We start from the raw sequence: 24,514 nt of genomic DNA, 5'->3' as shown, positions 1-24,514 counted from the left end.
GAATAGTATCAGAGTAAGTTATATGGATGTCTAATCACTGTTGTATATCTGAAACTAATATAATATGTCAACTGCAACTGAAAATTTAAAAATTAAAAAAAAATAAAAGCAAAATAGAAAATGAAACATTAGAAAAAACAATGACCAACATTATATTCAGTGTTCATGATTTTACGACAGTGAATCTTTAAGTACTGAATAGTAAATTTAAGAGATTTTAAAAGTCTCCTACCACATTTTTTAAAAGAAATCAAACCCAACGATAATGATCTGAATGCCTAGCCCCTCCTCCCAACTCTGCTTAACTTTACTTTCACTCTGTCATGCTACAGCTCTTTCTTCACATTGATAAAATGTCTTCATTAAACCTGGAAAGTTATTCTAAAAAATTTTCTTTTGCTCTAAAAAAAAAAACAACAGAAATCCTGCTGTTGTTAACAAAATACTAATTTAAGCAGAATAAGAGTAATGCTATTAAATGAATGACATAATAAAATTTTCCATATGTAATTATAAATAGAGTTAATTTACAGAAATAAAATAGCCAGAGAGTTGAGAAATGACTATATTTAAAAGTATATAATTTTTAAAGAAAATATTTAAAATATGTTCTTAGAATAATTTTTTTATATATGAATAAAATTAATTGTTTCATTTCTTTAAAAAAATGGGAATGGGAACTTTTAAAATCTCTTAGGCATTATTATTCAGAAATCGTTTAAAAATCTTCTCAGAATTGTTTCCAAAAGTTACCCTTTTATCACACTACCACAGAAGGAAAATAGAGTTAACCACAGTTTCTATTTTTATTCTATGTAATTCTGCCATGGAATTTTTTTTCACTTAAATAAAAAACATTTTTCCTTTTCATTATAATATGTGATCTGCTTTCAACTGTTTTCCTAATAAAGAACATGAAAATCACCTAATTTCATATAGTACAGTAAATAGGTCAATAATAGCTCCAAAGGTTTTCAGTGTTGTGATGTACTACTTTTTATTTCTTTTGTCATCCCTTAACAGTTAGATCTGATAATTATACACCAGCAAGTGGAGCTTCTTGGAAGTAAGTATACCATATTCTGTAATAATTAAAACTATTGAAAATATTTTGGGTTTTAGAAATTTCTTTACATCTAAATATGTTATTACAATAAAGTTAAATTTTTAGACTATATTTAGGTAAAAAAAGTGCACTAGTTCTATTTTTTTAAATAAATGTTGAAAATAAAATTATTAGTCTGACATAGATAAACCTAAAAGCATAAAACTCTCCAAGTTTCTGGTGATATTGACATTAGGAATCTAACATTATTTTCAGTCTTAAAATAATAAAAGATATGTGATCACTTCCATAGTTTCTAATAATTCAAATTTTTAAAATAATTTTGGACTAAAGAACAAAACCTATCAAAACGTTATTTCACAGTTTTATCATTTCATCAGTGATTCAATTATTTAACGATACACAAATTTACAAATGACTAACTGAATTCAAATTTCTTGATTGTTTTTTGTTCTTAATATTATATGTAACTTCAAAAATATGTAAAAATTGAAATAGATATCAGAATAGCATGCAGGTATAGATATATTATCAGACAGATTCTAGACAAAATCATCACTATCATGTAAGTTGTCTCAATAAATTCTATAACAATAACAGAACTATTATTTCAGTATTTGATTCTTTTTTACAGAATTACTTTCTTAGTTGAAAAGTGGTACTGCATATTTTGGAGTCAATAATATATCTAGAAATCAAAACTTATTAATCACGCAGCTTTGTTCTTAGAGCTTACTTTGATTTTAATGGCTAAATCCTTAAATTTCAGAGCACAAAAGTAGATTTGTGTGAAGATACTATATACTTAATAATTAATTGATCGCTATGTTTATTTTCTTTCAATAACTCATTTAAAGGTTTGATACTAACCATTAGCACTATTATGATGAATTCTTTTTGCTCTATTAGTGATACTTGGCACTGAAACCTCCAACAAATATGAAATTAAAAACAGCTTGGGACAGAGAATTTACTTTGCAGTGGAGGAAAGCATCTGCTTCAATCGCACTTTCTGTTCCACAATGAGATCTTGCACTCTGCGGATCACGGATAACTCAGGCCGAGAAGTGATTACAGTAAACAGACCGTTGAGGTGTAACAGCTGCTGGTGCCCTTGCTACCTACAAGAGGTTAGTCATTGGCTCTGGAGTGCCTCCCACCCCCCCATTTGAAAAGATTAGCAGTTATTTCTTTAATAAATAGCATTCATATGGAGCTATATGGCAATTAACCTTTCAATTGACTGAATTAGTACATCATTCCTTTAGAATAGAACAGCTTGAGGATTTGGTAAAAAAAAAAAAAAATGTTTTTTCTTTTCCAACCAAAAAATATGGTGGCTTCTGTGATATTAATTATTGAAGACAATTCATGCATCATGCAAATGAGACACTAGCCATGTAATTGTCATATCTACGAGTTCCACCATTAAGGAAGTCTACCTCTTATCCCTTTGTCTTCTCTAATTGTAGCAAAGTTCAAAAAGTCCTAAGTGATACTTAGAAGGTGTTCTCTCTTAGCTAGGTATTATTATTTAGGCACAGAATGTCAGATCTCATGCATACATTTATGACAAACTTCAAGATTTGAAGAAGACAATGCTATTGTTCTAGAGGGAATCAATTGTTTTGTTTTAATATATAATAGATTTTTGTTACTCTTTAATAACTTTTATTGCCATAATATAGTTAAGTTGATATAGAACATATACTTACTCTAATGTCTTGATATCATAACATCTCTATAAACTAGAAAGAAGAGGATTTACTGTCCATATTTTGCAGTAGAAGAAACTGAGGCTTAGAGTGGAGGTGACTTACCTATTATCACACATCTAGGAGATATCACAAATAGTACTTGACCCAGGTGTCTTTATTCAAGCCCAAGTTTCTCTGTTGAGGACCCATGTGTAAGTACTCTACTTAACGCTATAGGAAATAAATATTGACAGAAGAAGATTAAAGAAGTGTCCAACAACAAATATTGAAGCTAATTCTCCAATTATTCATAGGTAATCACCTGACGAAGTGATAAGATAGCTAAAATACTCATACATGAAGCCTAAGAATTTTATCCTCCCATTGAGGATATTTAAGATGTAGTAATATACCCCAATACAGTATAGTCAGTATAATTACAGAATATATGCCTATTTAAAAATTTCTGACAATTGATGTTTTATTTGATAGTAGCCTAGTGTCACATAAATTAAACGTGTTTCTTGATACCCATCAATAATTTTTAAAATTTGGTCAAAATCAAACCAATTACTTTAGAAGTGATCCCTGAACAATTCTATATAATATTAAGCAATCTTATTAAAACCACCTATGTCTATCCAAGAACACTATAGACATATACATAAGACTATGAACTTAATACATAAGAAATGACAAAATGAGATCTGATGATGGAAAGTTGATTTGATTTAAAAGCAACCAATATTCATTATTTGCACCGACTCCAGCTTACTTCACAAATAATTTGATTTGGCTATATAAGTATATCGAAATATATAATATAATGGAAAATAAAAAATCAGAATGAAGGGTAATGGGTGAAATACTAAAATAAAGCCTGAAAATACACTTACTAATCTTTATCACTTTGAAAGATGTGAAATAAGGATGAAAACATGTGTTGTAGCAACTGAGAGGGAACAGCTTCCAGTGCTTGACCTATTGTAGTAAGAACGAAAATGGCAAATAAGCCAGTGTCCCAAGGTCAGAAGATAGTTCTGGGATAGGTTCTCTTTAGGGTAGTAAAATCAAAGGCATGGACTTTTAGTGCATAGTGCCAAACATTTATATATACAGTGAGTTTCTTAGTTTCTATAAAATATGAAAAAAAAAAAACATTCACAGCTTTGCATCCTTAGAAGCAGATAGATATTTAAAGTGTTTGTAATATATGAAAATAACTTCATAAAAGTATATTATTTAGAAGTAAACTAATTATTATAATAAAATTAAAATATAATAACCTTAAAATGTTTTTATTATCTCTTCTTACAGTTAGAAATCCAAGCCCCTCCTGGTACCATAGTTGGTTATGTTGCACAGAAGTGGGACCCCTTTCTGCCTAAATTTGCAATTCAAAATGCAAACAGAGAAGATATTTTGAAAATTGTTGGTCCTTGTACAACATGTGGCTGTTTTGGTGATGTGGATTTTGAGGTATGATTGACAAAATGTAGAAAGTTTTCACTTAGGACCTGCTTTTTTGCAACAGAATTCAATTTTTAAAATGTTCCAATCATGAAATATCTCAGAAATAAATTTAGAAAAATATTTGTGAAATAACGTAGTAAGCTAATGTTGTACATGCCAATAATAACTTGTAATTTCAGATGTAAGTCTAATAATTTTTTAAAAATATACAACAAGGATTTTATTTATGTGGAAATATAGCACCCATGATATAAAACAAATATATATAGTTTGGAATCACATAAATCACATCTTTTTTCCAGTAGCCCTCGTGGTAAAGTATCCCAGTTTAGATCTCATCTCAGAGGCACATTCCATTAAAATATCACTAATTTAAATTCTATATTTTTGCTAACTTTGTTTTATGAGAGTTCACATAAACATATTTGTGTAAATTGAATATTAAAAAACAATACATAGTTGCAAATTCAATCTGTATCAATATGAACTATCTTAACAGCTTACCCTGGAAATATATCTTAGGCAGAGGAGATGGTCTGACTTAAATTGTATATTTATTTTTTATTCATTCATTCATATATATCCCACCAGGACACTCAGTTTGTGGAACTCCAGAGAATGTATTCACATAGAATACATTTTGCAAAATGAGCTGTCCTAACTCCACCTTAGTCCAAAAGGACTTGGCATGGCTTTCCTAAGAGTGAACTATAAAAATATGCCCTACGAACAAGGAGAACTTAGATATGAGTTTTAGTATTCATGGTATAAGGATGTCATAAGTAACTTTCTCTATTTTCTTTCTTCTACTGACATACTGAAAGTGAAAGTTTATATTGAATCAGTAACAGGGCAAGCAAATGAATAGTTGATAAAGTTTTATTGTAGACTCCTTCTAGCTGAGAAGGACTATAGATTATTAATGTCAAATTAGTCTGAATTTCCTGTGTGGTATATTAAGGCTTTTTAAATTCAAAAACAGGACTTAGGATTGGTTATAAAGGAGTGGTCTAATTAAATGTCTGTGTATAACATAAAAATGAGGTTAAGCAATGGCTAATATTTAAATGTGTTTGTAATTATAAATCCTAGCAATAAAATTTAAGTTAAAAAAATTGTACCCAGAAGTGAAGCTAATTACTTCTAAAATCTCAAACCTGTTTTCTTTTTTCCTCCCTCTCTCCCTTCCTTCCTTCCTTCCTTCCTTCCTTCCTTCCTTCCTTCCTTCCTTCCTTCCTTCCTTCCTTCCTTCCTTCCTTCCTTCCTTCCTTCTTTCCTTTCTTGCTTTCTCTAAATAATTCAGGTTATAAATTGAGACCTCAAGTAAAGGAATGGCCTTCATAGTTAGACCACATAATTGAGACTATGTACCTGCTGCCATCTTGTGGTAGCTTGTCCTTAATTATTTATTACTAATATACTCTCTATCTGCATACGAAAAGAAAGAAAAGAAAGAAAATGAAAGAAGAAAGAAAGAAAGAAAGAAAGAAAGAAAGAAAGAAAGAAAGAAAGAAAGAAAGAAAGAAAAAGAAAGAAAGAAAGAAAGAAAGAAAAGGAAGGAAGGAAGGAAGGAAGGAAGGAAGGAAGGAAGGAAGGAAGGAAGGAAGGAAGGAAGGAAGGAAGGAAGGAAGGAAGAAACATACGATGGATTAAAAAACTGTCAGAAAAGCAAAATTCCTGAAGAGTGAACTGGAAAGTTAAGTCTACAAACCTATGTTTGTATAAAGGAATGAATAACTTTAGAGATGATGAATAAAATAATTCACATCTCTCATGAAGTAAACATGTGAAGAAATCTAAAATCATCTCTTTCGCCTTCAAACACCTCTAATTTTCTTTTTAAAGGTAAAGACCACTAATGAAAAGCTTACAATTGGGAAGATTTCCAAATACTGGTCAGGGTTTGTAAATGACGTCTTCACAAATGCTGACAACTTTGGGATTCACGTTCCTGCAGACCTAGATGTGACAGTCAAAGCAGCGATGATTGGTGCTTGTTTTCTCCTTGTAAGTATGGTCTTAAAGAGTATAAGTAATTTATTTCTCTCCTTTTCAATTATTAATTGCAAATACTCAGCATTTACCTGAAAGAGTAAGTTGTATGCATAGAAAGTTAGTGTAGGACCAACATTCTTCAGAAGTCAGAATGCAGAAGCTTGCATTTCTATCAGACAGCCCTTCTCTAGTGGCCCTCAAGGACTGACACCCTGTCACATCCTTTTCATCATTTCATCAAAACCTGAGTTACCCTTCCCTTTCAACATCAATTTAGATTGTCAACTTATTTACTCTTGCACTGAAAAATACATAAACATAAATATCCTAATTATTTATCCTGGGTAAAGTTCAGGACAGTTTCATAACTTAACAATGAGCTAGGTGATATTCAAAATGTGAAAAGTGCAATTTTCTTGCCCTTCCAATATGTACATAGATACATGAAATGACAAGAATGCGTTAATATGTACTAGCTTCCATTATTACAAAGATATTATGTCTTTGTCCTTTCTTCCCAACTTGTAACTTAATTAAAAAACATTTTCTTTTAGTATGAAATTGGTGATAGTAGAACAGAAGTCAAGTAATACCGATGCCAAATGCTTGGCTATCACCTGTTCCAGATGTTTCCTCTAATATATCTCCCTTATTGTCCAGCATTTCAATGCATTCACAAAGACTGATGCAATTTAAAAACCAACCTACATTCTACATAAAAATTCTCATATTTTGTTGTTCTTCAGAATTTTAGAATCCTAAATCTTATGGTTATACTAATGTGTGCTACTATGGGGGAAAAATGGCCCTATTTACTCAGTCAATTCTAAAAACATTTGAGAAATACATTAACTAAAAATAATTCCCTGGTTACATCACTGATGGATACTTAGAGTTTAATACAGAATAAATAATTATATATAGGGATGATCTCTTCAGGAACTTAAGAGGAGTTACTTTAACTCACTAGTTCCCTATCATTGGAAGAAGGTAGACTTTATATGTATAGAGTACTAGCTTTTTGTCCTTTCTACAGAGTCACTACCCTCAATTTGCATTTTCATCTGCAAATATAACGAACTCCTGTCAATCTTGCCTGTTATCTAGTATTTCTTTCATTCTCAGTTCTACTCAAAAGGGCTTTTAATTTGCCACTTTTTGCTCACCTTTTACATTTTGATTATTTTCTGCTTCAATACCAATCCCTCCAAACACACATGTTCATGCATGTACACACATGCGTGTGTGTGTGCACGCGCGGGTGCACACACACACACACACACATACATACTTTTCCAAAACTTTAATTTGGCCTTTGTAATTAAGCCTTACACTTAATACTTACATTAAAAAGGTTATTTTTAATCTGTCCTACCCACTTATTTTATGTAACAGGCTGATGGCAAAAATGTACTATTAACAATTCCTTACACACTATAAATTTAAAAAGCACTGATCTAGATAATACCCCAATTATCCTAAAAGATTATTCTTCAACTCCAGTGTCTAAGGGAGAAACATCCTGACTGAGACTATCTAATGGCTCTCATCCACTTTGTGTTTTTTTTTCTTTTTATCATAATATCATAAAACATTTGTGCTTTTCTTTTTGTCGACATAGCTTTTAAAACAATTTCTCATACATATTACCAACATAAATTACTGACTTCTAAATATAAATGGATAGGAAGAATTATGTTTTTAATTTTTAAATGCTGTCTACGTTTTATAACCTTATTGGAAAAGACCTTTAAAAAACTGCTAGTGTGAGGACATTTTTTATTTAAACAGCAACATTTATAAATACCTCCTATATTTCCTGTGGTTCAAGGCCACCTCTCCACAACCCACAGCTCTAAGTTTGTCTCCCAAGTTCCCTCTGGTAGAGTTTTCAGTACTTCCTCAGATGACTGTCTAGTTACTGATCATGTAGTCCATGGTGATATATCTAATTCTTGTTCAAAGGTCAGTGCCCATTATAACTTCATGCACTAACCCAGAATGCCCTTTAGTCTAATTCCGCAAAAGCTTGATAACCCGAAATTGTAACTGATGATAATCTTGCTAATTCAGAAAAGGTTTCCAAGTTGTTTCTGCTCTGAAAATTAGGCATGCAGGTGTCATGAAACAAAACTTTTTTATTTTTCTCCTACTGATAAATCACTTGCTGAAACACAACTGGGAAACATAATTGTTTCATATAATCGAAGCTTACATGTAAGACTCTTGATCTTAATTTGTTGCCCTTATGTAAATTCACTCATATTCAGTTTATTTATTTGTAGGATTTTATGTTCTTTGAACATTCACTGGCTGGATTATAACAAGGAAGATGACAAAAATAGTAAATTATGCAGAATATATTTCAGTAAGTAAATGGCAAGTTTAATGATCTTGTTCCCTTGAAGATGTCAATATTTGACACTGTCTAATTCTTTTTCATTTTCTTCTAGAAATCCCTTGAGCTTGGATTTCATTTCTGAATGGTTTGAGTATTTGCTCTTTTGTAATAAAATGTTCTTTATTATATTTATTAAACCATAATGTAATGAAGCAATTATCTGGTTATGAATGCATTATAGCTAAAAACGAGATTACTGGCCCTAGCACAGGTTACTTTGAGAGATTATCATTCTTTCTTTTTGTTCTTTTGAATGCATGAGAAATGAAAAACTAAGGCTTTCAGCATCGCTGATGAAAATCCAAAGTTTAGAGAACACTTTGAAGTTTTACTGGTACCAAATATGGTTACAAATCAAAAGAACAGAATTTCTAAAATATATTTTCATAAGTAATCTTTTAAAATTTTGTTTATTAATTTTCTTATTGTATTAAGACACTTTTACTACATGTTGGAAAAGCTAAAAGTTGGTTAAATAATATGTTTAAAGATGAAAAGGAAAATAGATAAAATCAACTTATTCTAATGGCAGAAGGCACACTTACAATCCATAAAGAAACTAATATTTACAAACCAAAACATCTTTAAATACATACCCATGATAGAGATTTAAATAAGCATATAAATAGACTTCCAAGTTAGTAAAAGCAGTGGTACAGAGTAAGAACTTTATCTGTCCTCAATGAAAATTCAGAAAAAAGGGGGAGGTAGATCTAAAGCTCTGAAAATGGACAACTCCAGGGCTTAAAAACAAATGGACAAACAAACAAACAAACAAATGTAACTTAATGCACAGGACAAATGCAGAAGTCAGGGAGCACAGTCAATTCAATTAATTAATGCCTTCCCTTTAATGTTTTCAGAGTCCTTCAGATTATTGTCTAGTTATCCACATATTCCCAAAGTCCACACCAGAGGAAAAAAAATTTTTTTTAATGAATGATGAATTCTTCCCTACTCAGAATGAGGAAACAGATTTGTTTTAAGCAAAGGACCATGTAGCCATTTAGGCTCTACTTTAGAATTACACAAATATCACCCAAATTTTCATCTGCATATAAAGATGTTTAGAGAAACTCCAGGCAATCCCATACTTAGTAAAAGGAATGTGTTCCAAGCATCTGTTACTAAATTAGATGTTTGGAATTAGGAATCTATCATCTAGAAATAATATTATATATGGTAATTAAATTCCCCAAATAGTCCACAAATATCCATTTAATTCTGGTTTCTGGGTTACGGCTTTATGCAAGATGAAAAGGAAGAGTTTTTCCTCTATTTTCTGGTTCAGTTTCTTTTAGCATTCTTTATTCTTGCTTCATATCTTTTCTGAGAGTTGACTGATTAAAGATAAGATTAATGAGAGAGCTAGAGAGGATGAGATGAGTTTGTGTTCTCAGGCCAGGTGGGGTCAAATCTATGGCTGGGAGAACATGCCAAGCTCAGAGCACAGCACAGAGGCATGGAAGTGAGATACATTGTAGTTATCACCCAGAATGAAGAGGCCCCAGGAGTTCAGCATGTGGCTAATGGAATACAGATTCTCTTCTTTAAATGAGGACACCTTTCCCACTATACCCCAGGTGTCCTCCAACTAGCAGTGCTAGATCATGATTCAAAGAATACCTTCTTTTTCTAGATGTATGTACCTTAGTCTTTGTACCCTGAAATTTATTTAGAAACTAGATTGAACTCAGTAACTGAGTCTGAGTGAACCAACGGGTACTGGGAAAACAAACAAACAAACAAACAAACAAATAAACAAACCCTGAATATCTTTCCCTATGCATAATAGCCTAGAGGAAAAAAACGAAAACTCACTAGAAAAATCACACATACTTCCCTCCAAAAGAGAGGTTTTGAACAGTGATCCGAAGAATAAGAGTATAACCCTGACAGCATATATAGCAGTTCACTAAAATTTGGATTCATCTGAGCCTTAATTAAAGGTTGATATACATGTATTTTAGATTTGTTGTTTTTATCAAAATGACAATAAACCTAGTAAATAACATAAAATGTTAATACTCCATAAATTACTCTTCTTACCTTTACAATTCTGTCACAGTTTCTTTAATTGTTAAAATTAGAAAGAAATAAATTTACAATATTTGAGTTCTCAATTTTAGCAATTTTTCCTTTATATAAACTTTGAATCTTTTTTATTCTTATAACATTTTGTTTTGAAATCTGTGGATTATCGTAGGGGGAAAAAAAAGCCTTTCTAATAAAAATTCTCTAAATGCAAATGATTTTGTCTATTTCTTATACTAGGACATTTTTTGCCATAAAAACAAGTGAGCATTATGCTTAGTGACATATTGTATTTCTTCTAACTGTCCAGGTGTTAAATTTAGGCATCACAGATTTAAGAAATTTAAATTAAATAATCTAAGGAGTCTATGGTTTATTTTTAAAAGAAAAAATAAAGTAATTAAAATTTTGTTAGCAAAAAAGAGAAGACTATATTAGTTTTTGTTCACTGAACCAGTATTTTATGATTAGCTGCCAAAAAAAGTATTATTAAAATAATGAAAATACATTTTACAGAAAGTTTCTATTTAATTATAAATATCTGGTTTTTAAAGGTCAATTACAATAAAAATATAAGAATTTCAAATATGAAAATTTGGTAATTTGGTACCATGATGAAATGATTTGTTTTATGAATATATAAAAGCTAACATTAATGAGCATGTTTTAGACATTGTGCTAGACTACTCACATGTAATTATCATCTAATTTCAATGCAACATGACAAAATTCTTATTATAAGCTCAAAAGCACAGATGAGAAAATCAATGCTTAGGAAGGTTAAAGTAACTTGCCAAGTTTCACAGAGCCGTTATCTTTTTGTCTACCTTCTACAATAAGAATATGAGTGGACAAGAAATGGCAAAAAGAGAACTTCTAAAATACATAGAATGAAAATTTAAAAAGTTCTCATTCTTGTAAAGTTTAAATATGTAATATTATCATCAATGCTCTCTCTTTTTGAAAAAGCAACATACAAGCAACTGAAAATTTTCATCCACTAAAAGTATAGTTTTGGTGTCATTTTTGTGGATACCTCTGTGGTTACTATCACAGATTAACAGGAAATGGGTAAACCTGAAAAAAATCTCTTTGAGAAAAAGGTTAAATTTTATTGTGTATTTTTAAAAATGTTATCAAACAAAAAAGATTTAGAAAATATTTTCTGGTATCAATGAATCATAAAGGCTTTTTTAATCTGCCATTTAATTGCGTTTTCAAAATTAATTTTGGCATAATCAAATAATAAATATAGCCACAGTATACACTTTGATACTTGTATTATATTCACAAGTATTTTGAGTGTTTTAAAATACATTACATTTTTAAATATGTTCAAAGCTAGCCTTAGAAAATACATAGACTAATAGATAAAATGTTCTACTTTTTTAGATAATCAAGTTGTTCAAAACCCAGTCATATATATGTAAGTAACATACACAAATAAGTCAGGCTGCAGATAGCAGCAACACCACATTATTAGCTCTGCTTGGTTATACCAGCAGATTCATGGAAATACATTTTTTATTAGTGTTTACTTTGTTATTTCTATAATCTGGGAAATGGGTCCCCCCTCAAGTTGTAAATCTCGTAAATCATGAGCTAATGCCTTACCAAAAAGGTGGGGACTGTCCTGGAATCCCTGAGGAAGTACTGTCCAAGTCAATTGCTAGTGGACTTCATTAGGGGAGTCCCATCCAAAGGCAAATAGAAATAGTGACTGTGGACTAAAAGGCATAAAAAAGAATGCAGCCTTTATGTCTAAAGTAGTAAATGAGTTGGTCTCTGGAGGTATGTTCCCCAGGAGAATAAATGGGTTAGGAACTACTGCATGTATGGGTAAATGGATATTTATCCAATAGGTGATATAAAGGTGGAGTAAAATAAAGAAATTGGCTTACTGGTGATGCCCCAAATGGTGGAAATTCGAGAGAAGAAGGGTCCAAAGAAGGAAGGACAGAGCAGGTGGCCCCGGTATCCAAAAGGAAAGCAGTTGTCCCACCTGTCACATCCAGATTAACACTTGCTCCAGACCAGTGACAGAGATTCCTTGTAAGGGGGCCAGCTGTAGGGGTTCTCCTCTGTCCTGTGCAATCATTTGACAGACTATGGCTGGCTCTGACCCAAAGGTCCTTCGACCCTTGGGGCAGAGGGCAGCCCAATGACCCAACTGCTGACACTCGTAGCAAGTAGATTTGGGAGGCTTGTCTTTGTCAGGACACATTTTTTTGCCCAGTGACCAGGCTGGTGGCAAACGATGCACTTCGATGAGTTCTTGCCATTGGGAGCTACCCATGGACCTGGGCTGTAATTGGCCTTGAAAGGCTAGTATTTGAGCAATCCTAGCTTCTGTCCTTTCTTTCTCATGAGCCTGGCTTCTAATGCCTGGTCTGATAAGGTCTGTAGTGTGGATATCTGGTATAGAAGAGGCGATCGAAATGGTAGCTGGTGAGACTAATTAGGGAGGGAGCAGAGTGGTGTAAGGTAATAGCGATGTAAGACAGGGCAAATTCTCACCATAGGGGGAACTCAAGCCTTATACTAAGAGAAGGGGTTTCTTGGTGAAGTATAAGAAAGAATTCAAAGGTCCAAATGAGTCTAAGAGAGACTCAGAGGAATAGAGACAATAGAGAGAAGGGGACAATGACAGAGACAGAGTAAAGGCCCTGAGGAGGACCAAAAGACACTGAGAGGGACCCCGAAAGTTTTGGAAATTTAGTTTATAGACTTATCCACTTTCTGGTTACAGGAATAGGTCATAGCTTCTGGTTCATTGTTTGGAGGAACTGGGGAGACTCATAAGATATTGGTTTAATTCGAGACAAATGTACCCAGCTGTTGATTTAAAACACAGATTATTTTAATGAAGTATAGAATTTTCATTTTCTACTAGGAAAACTTTTTCATAGTATCAGTAGTAGTCTGGAGTTTTAGAAAACATTGTTTTATTCGGCAGAGAGGAAAAAAAGAACTCTAGTTTTGTATTAGCTTACTGTTGATATTTAAGTGCTTTAATGTCTAATGGCAGAATGTAAGCAAAGAAGTAATTCATTTGCCCTTAATAGTTTTATAGAGGCTGTGGAAAGGCAGAGTAGAGTACCACTTGTGTTTTAAAAGTGCCCCCCCTTTTTTTTCTCTAGGTGCCTCAGTCTGAAACAGCAATGGCTGTGTTACATTTTTGGCTACCCACCAGACCTAGAAAGTTACTGACAGTCAGAAAAACTTTATATGTCCTTTAATTGCAAGCAATAAGTAAAAGTAAGCAATTAGCATTTTTAAATTGGTAAACTTAGGCAATAATACAAAAGAAATAAAAAATGAATGTGCATAATAGAGTGGAAAACTTAGAGAGTAAAAAGAGTGGCTTAGAAAACAAACAAACAACAATAAAACAACAACAACAACAACAAAAAATCCTGTGTTTTAAAAAGATAGCTTCTCCTGGGGAATAATGAAGTGGAAAGGATGGTCCCTGAAGAAAAATGGTGGCCATGTCTACTAAACAATAGTAGGTAAAGGAAAATCAAATTACTTTATAGAAGTATGCAGAACTATGATCACTTTTTGTAAAATCAAAAATAATTACATATGGGGTATATGTAAAATAAAGAGACGAGAGAGAGTACAAAAGTTTAAATTTTCTATTTGCTATAGCAAAAGCACAGGTATATAATCATAAATGTCATATAAAATCTTTTTAAGTACATTTAAAAGCATGACAGCCACAAAATAGGTCTATCCTACAGACCTAAGTTTATTTAAAACTAATTGTTTTTTCTACTTCTTTATATCTAGGAGTTGCCATGTAATTCAGCTTCTTATCAATGGAACATAACCAGCAGCCTATTAGGGCTTCCAGTAAAAACATTAACTTTCCTGTTAAAAAGGTCAGATGTGGCTGGCTCTACTTTTCTACCCACTTCTTCCTCCTTGGTACATGATTTGATGCCTGGAAATACAGCAGCAATCTTAATGAGTCAACAAGCCAATACTCTAAGAATGGCAACTCAAATAATAGAAGTATTATGGGTCTTTGATGACATGATAGAACTATTGTACCTGTCCTGGATTACCTGGCTCAAAAATTCTTAAAGGAGATCTTTAATGTGTTAAATACTTAAGCCACTAGTATTTAGGTAGACTGTAATATGAAGCTAAAAATATTACTCTCTGATATAAGCGTTTAGAGAAATTAAAATAAGATTTAGGGTCACCCACAACAGAAATCAAGATATGAAAATAAATCATAAAATTCTAGACAATTAAAATTTTCTGTTATGCGAATATAACATGAACTAAGACAAAAGGAAAAAAAGTTGCAACACGTAAGAAGACATAGTACTTATTCTTAATGCGGAAAGAGCTTGACCAATGTATAAGACAAATAATTTAAAAGAAAAATAGGTATACCAATGAACATAAATTTATTTAAAAGGAAATTATGTTCAAATTGTCTTTTAAAGAAATGAATTAGATTAGAAAAGATTCAATCGCTTCCCAGCCTTTTGGCTGAGATCAAGTGTAGAAAAGATTGAAGTTTGAATTATCCATTGTTATCAAAGGCTCAAGAAAGCATTACTTTTTATAGACTCTTGGTAGAAGAATAAATTGATATTAATCAGAAGGAAAATTTGGCATCAAGTGTAAATAACTTTAAATGTATATATTAGTTGGACAAGCAACTTTGTTTTCTTGGAAATTATTCTATAGATATGTTAAATAAATGCAAAAGCTTTCAAAGATATATGTACCAGGGTTCTAATTGCAAAATTATTTTAATATTCACAATAAAATGAATGGAGAAATCCTAAATGTTAACCAATGGAGGATTAGTTAATATAATTGTTTATACAGAAAAAGGAATTTTTTTAAATTTAGAGATTGATAGCTGTTTAGATGGGGGGAGACAGGGGAAAAGGAGCAAGGGATGGGGAAGGAGGATGGAAAATGTCTGTAACACAGTAGATAGAGGAAAAGAAAGTTACTTTGCAGAAGTATGAAGAACTATGATTCATTTTCTTTTTGTAAAAAGAAGTGGTAATTACATATATACTCTATAAGATATTTTTAAATTTAAAAATCTGGAAGAACAAATACCAAATTTAATAGTGATTATTTCACAGTTTGGGCAGGCATAATGCAGGAATTAATTACTATTTATATATTTCTGAAATGTATGAACAATAAACTCTACATACACTCACACAAACATACACAACCCTCCTCACATACACACACATGTACAATGGTCGAAGTGCAACTATCTTTAAAAATAATTATTCAGATTTGCCTCAAAGGAAAATTTGTAAGATTTCCTGAATTCATAGGAAAAAAATATTAAGAATAAAATTTAAAAAAATAATTACTCTCTTTTTTCCTTTATGACTACTCCCAACCCTTTCAATTGTATTCTAAATAAGTTCATCTGTAATGAAAATCTATTTCTATTTTTTTCCATTGATTTGTTATAATGTTGAACCTATAAACATGTACCAGGTTTCCTAGAATCTATAATACTACCCAACACATTTAATTCCTGGCCTGTTAATATTCCCCCTCATATAATTCTGTAGCAGTCTGATTTGAAACGATATCAACGGACATGAGTACTCAAGATAGAGAAGAATAAATGTCCTTCTGTCAAAATACTAAACAGGACAAAATTTGCATGCTGAAATCACTTGGTCTCTAATTAATCATTAATACACATGATAATCTTTCTATTATTAGTTTATTTTCCACCCACATAAAGAATGCATTCAGAAAAGAAATTGAGAGAAGTTCATCTCTTACTGGATTGGTATTGAAATGCTTATAGAACATCAAAGTGAAGAAAACTGGCAATACTTATCAGGAGAGAAATTTAAACCTCTAGCTCAAAAGTTTAAATCTGGTAATTGAAATTGTGAGCGCATAACTTAACCCATTGAAACTATATTGCATGAAAAGAGAAGTGTCAAAGTTGAAGGGCAGAGTAAAACTGCCTGGAGACCAGCAGGAAAAACAATAAAATATGATTCTATAGAAATTAAGAGAGGAGAGGTTTCCATGAGGTGAGTGGTAGTTAACCATGCTCAATATTATAGTGAGTTAAAAAACAAAGACATGATTTAGTTATTTTTTTGGGATCTAAGTCTTTGATATTATTAGGCCTTGGAGAAGGTAGTATTAAATGGACTTTGTTAAGGGTCCTAATTTAGTGCATTTAGGCATGATGAAAAGAAAAGAAGCAGAAAAAATGAGTGTAGTTTTTTTTTTTCCAATGTGACAAAAATAACTTAGAATTAACAGCAAATACCAGCAACCATGAGGATCTGAAAGAGGGTGGCATCTAGTGGTCTTCATTAGGCAGGGAGTATTTTAGTATGACGCAGAAAAAATTATGGGAATTAACTAAGCAAAGCCTGTAGAATAATACAACAAAAATAATATACCAAAAATTTGTGGGTAAATATGTTATTTGAATAAGACTCAAATCGTTCTTTGAGAACCAAAAGCATAAACATTTGATTAAGTATAGCACAGAGAATATAATCAATAATATTGGAATAACTATGTATAGTGTCAGGTAGGTACTAGACTAATTGGGGGGATCACTTCATAAATTACATAAATGTCTAGCTACTATGTTGTACACCTGAAACTAATAAAAAATAATATTGAATGTCAAACCTAAAGGAAAAATAAATTTTTTTAAAAAGTAGGTTGGAAAAAAATTGTATTGATCTGAGTTAAAAGATTGAGCTTCAGTTATTATTTTATGGAGTGATTGAAAAAGATGAGAAAAAATGAAGAATTCTATGTAAAATTATGGCTTCTAACTTTTTAATAAATCACTCTAAACTGTTGACATGTAAATCTAGACATCGTGGATTCATATTAGATTTCAGAAAATATAATTTGTTAATTAAAGTCAGTAGATCAAATTTTAATTACTTAAAACCTAATTATACAGCTAGAAAATAATTCTAAAGAGACATGTAGCCTGGAGTTTAACATTTTGTTTTTATATTAAAATTATGTCTATTGGTCATACAAAAGGAAGCAATTATTTCTTCCTGTACACATACAACTACTGATGACAAAATAATCTCCAAATGTTATAAATTTTACCTTCCTCTTACTTCTTACATTTCTTTCTTCATCTCCCTTTCTACTGTCATTTCCTATTTCTGAACCTGATTACTTATGTCCGTGGCACCAGCCTCTCTTTCCTACAATTCATTTACCATATGAGCAATAGGTTGACTTTTTAAAACAAGTGCCTCAAAATGTGTTTCCCAGTTAAAAACAACTAAAAATAAGAACTCCTCTCCCCTTTCTCCTAAGTCTCTAATAAAATTATGCAAATGAAGATAATGAAAGATAAAACAGAACTAGTAAAAGGCAGCCCAGTATAACATGAAGTCTACAATAGAGAACCTCCCTGATCCTATGAGAGTGTCTGGCTCAAAGACAGCAGTGTCATGCAAGGTGGGAGTAGAAAGAATGTTTAAACTCAGTTAGATGAAAGTCTGTTTACTAAAATACTGTGCTAGGCTAGTGTTCCACACTGATTTCATTTCTAACCCCTTCCTTTTCTCTATGCACATTGAGCATAGCAGCCCAGCATTATACTCCCAGCCATGCCAAAATAGCACTCTTAAAGAAATGAACTGCCTGAGCATAAGGTTTCTAATGTTGTTGGAATGGCTTCCAGTGCCATACAGAGTAAAATTCCCCATATAGGCCACTGAGATCTATCCTCTGGCTGAAGCTAAGGGGGTCCAGTCAACTCATTTTAGCATTCAAAGAGCGAGTTTCCTGTCTGTTCACCATAAAGGAGACAAGCGTTGTTCATACTTGAGCTCACGGTCTTAGTCTTAGAGGTGGAAAAGAGCTAACAGAGAAACAGGTATATAAGAGCAGAGAAAAATGGCAAGATTCTCCAGTCTTCTACTCTTAAATATGAATAAACTAAGGACCACTCAATATATGGAGAAACAGAAAACCAAGACAAAGAAAAGAAAAAATTGCTGACCAAAAAAAATTAAATATATATATATAAATATAAATATAAATATATATATGTGTGTGTGTGCATGCACGTGCATATATATATATATATATACATACACACACACACACACACACATACCAGGAAACAGAAGAGCATTCTAAAAATAAAACTCTTGAGGAATTAAAAAAATTAATATGTGCACTAAAGAAAAACAGCAGGCTATGAAAAACAAATAAAAGTAAGAATTCTTGGAAAATAACATTGTATTACATTCCTGGGACCCCTGTGATTTAGTATCATAATCTAAAGTAAATCTGAATTTTCTAGCAGTGCTAAGAATTTTAGCTCCTTTTCTAGGAAATATTTATTATAAATATTAGTAAGTAACATAATTAGTAAATTTTAAATATTAATTTTTTTCATTCTCAGATGTAGGTAAATTACAACAATAAAGATATTAACCAAAAAGAAAAGTAAGCAAAGGCATGTAGATTATACATAAGCAAAGTGTACAATCACTTGCTGAATGTTTTGTTTACATTGTTTAATAAATGTACCACTCAACCACTTGGGCACAAGAATTAGGGGCCATATTTGTATATTAAGAGAATGAAAAAGGTTTAATTTTTATGGTATCATTCCAGAGTACTATAAAAGAAAAAAATTATAAATATATTATCCAGATAAATAATTCCATAAATAATCGACAAACTGCTAGTTCATTTCTCAGATTTTAATGTTACTATTACTGCTTGGGGCGACCTGAACTCCATTGTTGCCCTGGTAACACTAGGGCATCTCCATTTTTTTCACTGATGCAGAGATTTGGGAAAAGTAGAATTTATTGAAAGTACATTTTAGAAGACTGGTCACGCTAAGAAAGGCTGCAGCCCTGTGGAATTTGGGAGGCAAAAGATAAAAGATAAAAGGCAGAGCATGCTCCAGGGGAGGAGCGGGTTTTCAGTAAAGAGGCCTGTAACAACACAGAATTGGGGAGATCTGTTTATATTTGGGCTGTGATTGGTGTTTTCAAAGATGATCTGCCTGTGAGGTCACCTTAACTGTCATTTGGCTGTTATATAACTCCCTGCCTATTGCACACGAGGTTACCCAGAATTCAGTCTGTTATTATTAGATTCATGAGTCTATGGGCATAGGCATGATATTATAATGATGGTTTAATGAGGCTGAGGTGAAGAAAGGGTCAGAGTAGTCCTTACTGTTCAAGTGTTTGTGGCTGGACTACATTAGTTTTAGGTTATGGCCCTCCAGTCCTCTGTCTCTCAGGATGCAGAATGATTTTTAAAACTGCAAAATGGGTGCAGTTTGTGAGCTGGGCCTTCACTCTTTTGTTTCCTTGTCGCTCATGTCTAACTACCTACCTAACATTACTGCTTCTGAAACAAACGCAAAATTCTAACAAGTAATTATATTATAAAAATGTTTCAGCTTACAACTTTATTTTTTGTGTGTTTGTATTTGGCTTAGTAAGAACTACACAGAGAATATACAAATTTTCATATAAAAATACTTCTATTAAAATGAAGGATATTGAATGACACCAGGATTCTATACAGCACTAAAAAGTAAGTTTGAATAATTCTTCATAAAGGAAATAATCTTTGTCATGGGCTGAGTTACAGTAAAGTTGTTAATTCCCACAAGTTTTCCTAAATTCTACTCTCTCAAGCTAATCAATTATAAACAACATCTCTATATATTCGTAATATAGCAGAATTCTTAATTGTAAAAAACAAAACCCACCCTGGATAGCTGAAGGATAAAATAAATGTATTAAAGGATAGTAGGTAGTTTTTAGTGTCTTGTGGAAGATCAAAGTCTGGCGTGCAGTAAAAAAAACAATGCCCGAACACTGAGAAATTATCCAAAATTCAGGACATGTGCAGATTTATAGAAGAAAGGTAGGAAGAAAAAAATTAAGAATTCATAAAACAGATGAAAGGATGAGGCAGATTTTTTAGAGAGGACATAAAAGCATCAATGTTGCAGAAAATGAAAGTTCTTACAATATTTTCCTGTATATTTTTCATTCATAAACTCAACTAATGGTGTCAGTGCCTTTGGGAATAATTCAGTTGAAAGTAAAATGTGAACAAAAACAGTGAAAGCAAAATGTAAGAGAAGCCACAACTCTAAAAATGCAGATACAGCTACACTATGACAGCATATGAAGACTTCAAATTTTAATTCAATCCAGAATTAGAGGTGTCCGTGAGAGCTAATCATCCTTCCCCTCATATAACAACAAAGATGAGGGAAGTCATTTTATTATTATCTTCCACTATCAGTTTCCTGATTTTCCACAGAAACTATTTAAAGCAAAATATAAAGCAATTTGTGGTTAAATTAATATCCTGGCTTTCTGTATTCTTTCACTAGAAACCATGAGTCTTATTTGCCATGTGATATTTACTGAAAATAGGGATAAATTCCTTATTATAGAGAGAAAACTGAACATTTTTTCAAAAATAGCATTGGTGGTAACATAATTTGGTATGCTTTATGCTTTGGTTAAAATATTTTTAATAAAAGTAGTTTTATAGGTGGAGAAAGTATTTATTAGAAGAGGAAAACATTTTCTCTTATGGACTAAGTGCAAAGAATTTTATGGAAAGAAGAAAAGTCCTGTTTTTACCACCCAATTTCCTTAGTACACAATAGTGCTTGCTGAAACCAAACTTTATTACATAAGAAAAAATAAGATTCTTATATTTAGAAATTATTTGAATTTTCTATTATTAATGTAAATAATAATTGAGTAATATGTTACCATTTGGAGAATTATAACTTAAAGTCTCTCACCTAGGTAATGTTTTTCAGAAAGTAACTTTTGAATATTAAAAAAATCCTTAAAAAAATATCATATGTAATTGTAAACCACTGGAAACATGCATGTTTCTTGAAGTTAAGAATAAAATATGGATACACCTTCAATTATTGATACTATTCAATAATGTTTTAAAAAATTTAACCAATGAATAAAGCATGAAAAAATAATAAACTTATGAATATTAGAGAAAAGATAACAAAATTTGAGGAGTATATTATTTTATTTTTAGAAAATATTAAACAATCAACTGAAAAACAATAAGGCATTCAATTCCAACAAGTATTAACTACTTTCCTATAAACCAGCAATAAAAAATTTGAAAGATAGGTGGAAAAAAGATCCCATTTAAAATTAACTACAAATAATGTAAAATGCCCGAAAATGGATACAAATATAAATGAGCAAGAGCTGAACATCGAAAAAAAAACCCAAAATTATAAAACTTTGCTGAGGGTCATAAAAGAAAAGATGGATAAATGGAGAGTTTTTTTACTGCCGGGGTCCCCAACCCCTGGGTCACAGACTGGCACCAGTCCATGGCCTGTTAGGAACAAACTGCACAGCAGGAGGTGAGCAGCAGGCAAGCCAGAGAAGCTGCCATCCATATTTACAGTCACTCTCCAGCACTAGCATCACTGCCTCAGCTTCTCCTCAGATCAGGCATTAGATTTTCATAGGAACACCGGTCCCTGGTGCCAAAACGGTTGGGGACTGCTGACCTAGAGGACATTTTGATAAGTGAAACAATCCAGACACAGGTAGATAAATACTATATAATACTATATAATACTATAGGTGATAATACTTACATGAAAAATATAGTCAAACTCACAGAAGCGGAGAGTGGAATGATGGTTGATAGGGACCGCAGATGAAACTGGATAGCTAGAGTTCTGTAGACCAACACAGGAGGTAGGCTATTTAGAATAAGTATTTGTTGTCAGAGCACTGGTGATCTGAGAAGGCAGCATGTTATCACTTTCAAAGCTGTCTTAACGTTCTCAGTTTGGCTTAGTACATTTAAGGGAAATCTAAGCATTATTCCAGGGACTACATTGAGGGCAAAGGTCTGTTCAGCTTCACAGAGCCTTCCGGGCTTCCTTCTGGCTATATGGCTTTTTTTATGGTGTCAGCAGCCCAGGAACAAAGATGGGAGTAATCTGTAAAGAATGCTAAGCCATAAAAATTATCATCAGCAAACATTTGGACCTAGTCAAAAGTTTCAAGTCAATTTTCTGAGTCAGGGGACATTCTAAACTTGAGTCAGATTAAAAATAATCTACTGTCTGATTAAAGACTGGGGAAACCAGCAGATAGTGGGGCTGAAACACATCTAAAGTCAAGACATTATCCTTAGTCTAAAGTCCATCTGAAACCTATGGCTCTCATGACTATAGACCTGAGGCTCAGTTAACCTTATGTCCTAAGGGTTAAAGATTAAAGGAGCAGGCAAACAGAGGATAATGGTGGGGATGAGGGAGAGCAAGTGAGTCACAATGCCATTATCTGGGCAAACCCAGCTTGGATCAGAGGAAAGAACTATATTAAAGAAATGACGTTTGTGTGTGGTAATAAGCTCTAGGGTAAGAAGAGATGAGATCAGAAACTCCATTGAGGCCCATAATATGCAGGTCCCTGTATCAGGTCCTTCTTCAGGGAGATGGGGAAATGAGGAGGTACTAGTCAAAGGGTACATGTTTCAGTTATGTGAGGTGTGTAAGTCCTAGAGATTTACAGTATAGTGCCTATGGTTAACAATATTGTATTGTATACTTAAAATTGCTAAGAGAGTAGATCTTATATTAAGTGTTATTATCAGAAAATAATAATAATGATAAAGTGGACAGGAGGAATCTTTTGGAGGTGATGGATATGTTTATGGCATTGATTGTAGTGCTAGTTTCATGCAGGTATACTTATGTTACCGTTTGGGGGCGAATTGAACATAGGCATCACCCCAGTGGCATGGGATGATAATGACGCAGAAGTTTTATTAGCATTTTTTCCTCAGTTGTTCCTCACGGACGCAGGAAAGAATCACAGGTCAGTGAGATTTAGAAAAGATTTATTAAAAGTATATTTTATAAAGACAGAGCACGCTCCAAGAAGAAAAGAAATTTCAGTGAAGAAAGTTGTAACCACTCAGAAGTAGGAAGGTCTGTCTTATATTTGGTCCATGATGGGTGGTTACAAAGGCATTCCTAGGTGATTGGCACATGAGATCATTTTGATTGACGCTTGACTGCTATATAACTCTTTGCCTAGGTCACCTGTGCTTACCCAGAATACAGTTTGTTATAATTAGATTCATGAACTTCCAGCATAAACATGGTATTATAATGATGGTATAATGAGGCTTAGATTGTGGGCAGGTTAGGGTAGGTAGTACCTTCTGAGCAGGCAGATTAAACCACTTATAGATTATGGCCCTCCTGTCCTTTATCTCTGGGAATTCAGGAGGGATTTCTAACTACCAATAGGGTGTTCTTTAGGTGGTCTCTAGGCTGGGCCTCTATTCCTTTGTTCTCCTGTCACTCATGTCTAACTAGCTACCTAACGCTTATGTTCGACCTTATCCAGTTGTGTAAATTATATATGAACAGCTTTTTGTATGTCAATCATACCTCAGTAAAATGGTTAAAAAAAAAAAAACATTTTAACTGCCTAATTTTGTTTCTACTCCAACAGATAATAAGTTATTGCTTCACTATCAAATGGGTGGTCTAAATGTATTCGCTATCTGATGACAATTCTAGAGGACAAGAAAAACAAACTGGTAATGTGACCATCATTTTCTTCTGATGGGTGAGTAATAGAAAGAGCGAAAAAAATTATTAGAGCCCCCTTACAATTACATTTCTTTTCTTTTCTATCTTCATTATCCTCAGTAAAATGAGTCATATCACTTTTAGGAACACTTTTCTCCAATTTGTTATCAACAACTGCCACAAAGCCAAATGCAGATAAACCCCCAAGTAATCTAGTTTGTTATAAACCC

General features: G+C 32.5%; 1 protein-coding gene across 1 annotated transcript in view; it reads left to right on the top strand.

Annotated features, from left to right (window-relative positions):
• Nucleotides 1-24,258, top strand: part of PLSCR5 (phospholipid scramblase family member 5) — a 32,103-nt gene extending 7,845 nt beyond the window's left edge. Inside the window, exons 3-8 of the mRNA XM_016166228.2 lie at nt 1,024-1,066; nt 1,976-2,196; nt 4,081-4,242; nt 6,082-6,243; nt 8,517-8,599; nt 24,205-24,258. Of these exons, the coding sequence (XP_016021714.1) occupies nt 1,024-1,066; nt 1,976-2,196; nt 4,081-4,242; nt 6,082-6,243; nt 8,517-8,555 (627 nt within the window). The 3' untranslated portion in view covers nt 8,556-8,599; nt 24,205-24,258. The remainder of the gene's footprint in view (nt 1-1,023; nt 1,067-1,975; nt 2,197-4,080; nt 4,243-6,081; nt 6,244-8,516; nt 8,600-24,204) is intronic.
• Nucleotides 24,259-24,514: the final 256 nt, after the last annotated feature.

Source organism: Rousettus aegyptiacus, unplaced genomic scaffold (assembly GCF_014176215.1).
Source record: "Rousettus aegyptiacus isolate mRouAeg1 unplaced genomic scaffold, mRouAeg1.p scaffold_m13_p_4, whole genome shotgun sequence".
In the NCBI taxonomy this organism is placed as follows: domain Eukaryota; kingdom Metazoa; phylum Chordata; class Mammalia; order Chiroptera; family Pteropodidae; genus Rousettus; species Rousettus aegyptiacus.
Note: the sequence above shows the minus strand (reverse complement) of the source record. Positions and strands in the feature narration are given on the sequence as shown.